Here is a 3,781-nt window from a genome sequence, read left to right as displayed (position 1 = left end):
GCCAACTCTGAGAGGATCTGTGCACAGCCAACTCTTTCTGAGAGGATCTGTGCACAGCCAACTCTCTCTGAGAGGATCTGTGCACAGCCAACTCTCTCCGACAGGATCTGTGCACAGCCAACTCTGGCAGGATCTGTGCACAACCGACTCTGACAGGATCTGTGCACAACCAACTCTCTCTGAGAAGCCCTTTCTCCTTCTAGGGATCCTAGAGGATGCTGCACCATAGTTTTCCTCAGATCAATGAGGAGAGGCTTCCTTGATTATCCAACCGCCAGTCCTTTCTAAACCCCTCACTCTGCAGCCTTATAAATTGCTTCATTTCGTGTAATAAGCGATACATCTCATCATACCATATTGTATCATATACTTCTTGTCTAAAATTGTATGTCTCCCCAAACTCAGCCTTTTTAGCTCCTTAGGGGTTTTGAGGTTGTCTAGAACAGTGAGAGTCACACAGTAGAAATTTAACAGTGATTGGGCATGAATAAAGTCAGGCTTCTCTCTGAATAAACTCCTCCTTTCTTCACAACCACCTTTCCACAGCACTCTTCTTAGGGGAATAGGAAGTGCTCATCCTTCCTATTCCCCAACAGTGCAGAATCATATTCTCTGTGCACTGACTAGCAACCTCCAGAGATGCTGGGGCTACTTGAAACTCTTAGTAGTCACAGAAGAGAAAAGTTTTTAAATTTCAAACATTATCATTAATTTTGAAAAACCTGAAGATTTGTAAGGTTTTTACCAGTCACTAAAATGAGAGAAAGAAGATGAAGAAGAAGAAGGATGGAGAACAGCTGGGGCTGCTGCTCCAGAAGGGTGAACGACGAAGCGCAGCCTCCGCATGAGGCTCAGTTGAGCATAGACATGAAGGAAAAGGAGCATTCCAGGGAAAGGGAAAAACAAGGGTGGCGGGAGCGTATGCAAACCTAAAAAACACAGACTGTGCCTCAAAAAAAAAAAAAAGAGTATGTTTACACAGAGATAATTTATACACATATAAACAGATAATGTACGACACAAAGTCTGTATCTTTACACTAACGGTTCATAAAAAGGAGTGAATGAAAAAAACAACATTAACAGAGAAGAGAGAGAGCAAGTCCATTACACACTTAATTGCACAGGTAACAAAGTTGAACTCTTAGCAATGAACCATAATGACATGGTTCCCTACTGCCTCCAAATGCCTTCTGGTAAATTTAGGGAACTGTTGTTGGCATTAAAATGTGTAAGTTCCATTTTGGATTTATACATATTCATACGTTAAATAAAGCATAAAGCTCACTGAATAAAAATAACACAGAAAAAGCTATAAAGTTAGCTAACTTTGTTATCTTTAATTAACATTTCTTGGGTTAGGGATTTAGCTCAGTAGTAAAGAGCTTGCCTAGCAAGTACAAGGTGCTGGGTTTGGTCTCCATCATTGGAAAAAACAATAAACAAATAATTAACATCATGTCACAGTGATTAGTCTGTGTTTCTCCATTTCTGAAATCTCTCTTAATCAGTAACAAAACAGTGGAAATGTGTCTAACAGCCATGGGTCATTAAACAAAAATCTCAGGTCAGATGTGGGATACTTCCTTTTATGTTGTTGCTCAGAGGGATCCAGAGGCTCCCTATACAATATAGGCTCTTGTCATTCCTCTTGATTGTCCATCAGAATTAGTTGATAAGACTGTATTGCTGAAAATGCTATACACACCTTTGGTGCAAGATACAGAGAAACCAAGCTGGAACTGGACTGTAAGCTTCTTCCCTGCTGACTGGCTTTCATAGTGCCAGAGGAAGCAATGCAGGCTGCTGGGGGAAGAAAAGGCATCAATAACCATCAAATCCCAGATGATGACCCTATGAAGCTACAACACCTACCTGCTAGGCAAGATGTGCTCATCACGGCAACAATGGCACAGCTGTTAGGGGGCAACCACACACTCTGAGTAGTTTCCAGGCCTGCCCACCAAGAGGAAATCCAGGCCTGGTACTGTAAACCCAGTTAAAGCCCACGGCTGAGGAGGGGAACTTATTACTGTTGGTTAGCTAAAATGAGTGCCAAGGTGTCTTTTAAACAGTTATGTGTATACCCACAGACAGATGTGACTCTCATTCTTAATCAGGGAAATATCTCTTGTGATGAGCACTGGTGAATACAGGGATGTCTGGCTGTTAAGACACTGAAAACAAGTGACGGTAAAGTGCTCCACCCTACATGGGACAGTCATACCAGCTGCTTTAAGACTGCTCAAGAGGGGCAGAGAAAGTGTAAAGGCCCAAATACAGTGAGAAACGCTATGAAACACTGTCATAAGCATGATCCAATCAAGGCAATCACGATCTCACATCAAAATGGGCTGGAGCAGACTGGGCCTGTCAAACAGCAACAACAGGTGAGGTCAAGGCCCAGCTCGCCCTACTTCTCCCTGATGAACTGTGGTCTACTGATAAATCCTGGGGGAGAGCCAGAGTTGTCTGTAGTTATTTAGCCACCGACGAGACCACCAAGCTCTAATGGGTGGTTACAAATCCCCAGTCACATAGATGGCTCTAGTTCAACTCAGTTTACAAAACAAAACAAAAAGATAAAACTGCAGAAAGGGGGCTAGGGCGCTGAGTGACTGTGGTGGGAGGAGATAAGAGAGGGCGAGCGTGACAATAACCAGAAACTAATATATATAAAACTTTTATTAAAGGGGCACCCGGGAGAGACATCTTTGGGGGTGGGCCCTTTGTTTGCGAGCTACCCAAGCAGCACCGAGTTTCGATCTGGGCACCAGGGAGAGACATCTTTGGGGTGAGTCAGTGCGGCTGCAGCCGGGAACAGGGAACTCAGACGTTCCTCATCCCTCCTACACTTCCTGGTCAACCTGCAGGGGCTATACTGCCCTATACCTCCTCTCTCTTCCTATCCCATCCAGCTTACATCCAGAAACCCCCACCCCCTGTCTCCCTCCCTCCCCTCTTTGGCGGCATAGCACCTCCCAGCTCAGCCTGCTTGGGCACTGGGACCGAACCCGAATCGGGAGGGCAAAGGTGGTAGTTCCTTTGTCTCCATAGCCTGCCTGCAGTGAGCAGTGTGGGCCCTTTGTTTGCAAGCTACCCAAGAAGCACAGAGATCCGATCTGGACACCAGGAGAACCATCACTGGGGAGTGACATGACTGGGAAGGTACATCAGTGGGCAAGAAGACCTGATCCTGTAAAAAGATCCGTAGGGGAGCATTTGGAGGAAAAGATGGGCAGGCGCCAATGCAAGAATTCACCCAACAATCTGAAAAACAACATGAAACCTCCAGATCCCAACGACCTCACAACAGGAGGACATGAACACCGTAATCAAGAAGAAGTAGAAAAAACTGACTTTATGAAAATGATAGAGGCCCTTAAACAGCATATAAAAAACGCCCTTACAGAAATGGATGAGGAGTATAACAGAAAGTTTGAGGAATTGAGTAAATCAGTGAATGATACCCTAGGAAACCAAGGAAAAACAATTAAGCAGATAATGGAAACAGTTCATGACTTGAAAACTGAAATGGAGGCAAAGAAGAAAACACAGAGGGCCGGCTGGACATGGAAAATCTAGGTAAACGAATAGAGACTACAGAAACAAGCATAACCAGCAGAATTCAAGAGTTAGAAGAATGAATCTCAGTTTCTGAAGATAACATAGAGAAAATAAACGCACTGATCAAAGAAAACAGCAAGTCCAACAAACTTTCATCACAAAACATTCGGGAAATATGGGACACAATAAAAAGACCAAACCTAAGAATAATTGGA

The 3,781-nt window shown here is 44.0% G+C and overlaps 1 protein-coding gene across 7 annotated transcripts in view; it reads right to left on the bottom strand.

Moving 5' to 3' along the window:
* The window catches only part of Nme7 (NME/NM23 family member 7), a 142,993-nt gene that overhangs the window by 129,826 nt on the left and 9,386 nt on the right, over positions 1-3,781 (bottom strand). For 3 of the 7 annotated variants that reach the window (XM_026787623.1, XM_005363997.3, XM_013352521.2), the window contains one exon: positions 1,708-1,805. The exons of 2 other annotated variants lie outside the window; for them this stretch is intronic. In XM_026787623.1, the coding sequence (XP_026643424.1) occupies positions 1,708-1,779 (72 nt within the window). In that variant the 5' untranslated portion in view covers positions 1,780-1,805. The remainder of the gene's footprint in view (positions 1-1,707; positions 1,806-3,781) is intronic. 2 more of the 7 variants (XM_013352520.2, XM_013352522.2) reach the window with 1 other exon arrangement.

The sequence above is a fragment of the Microtus ochrogaster genome (assembly GCF_000317375.1).
Source record: "Microtus ochrogaster isolate Prairie Vole_2 chromosome 6 unlocalized genomic scaffold, MicOch1.0 chr6_random_2, whole genome shotgun sequence".
NCBI lineage: Eukaryota > Metazoa > Chordata > Mammalia > Rodentia > Cricetidae > Microtus > Microtus ochrogaster.
This window is presented reverse-complemented; position numbering and strand designations above follow the sequence as displayed.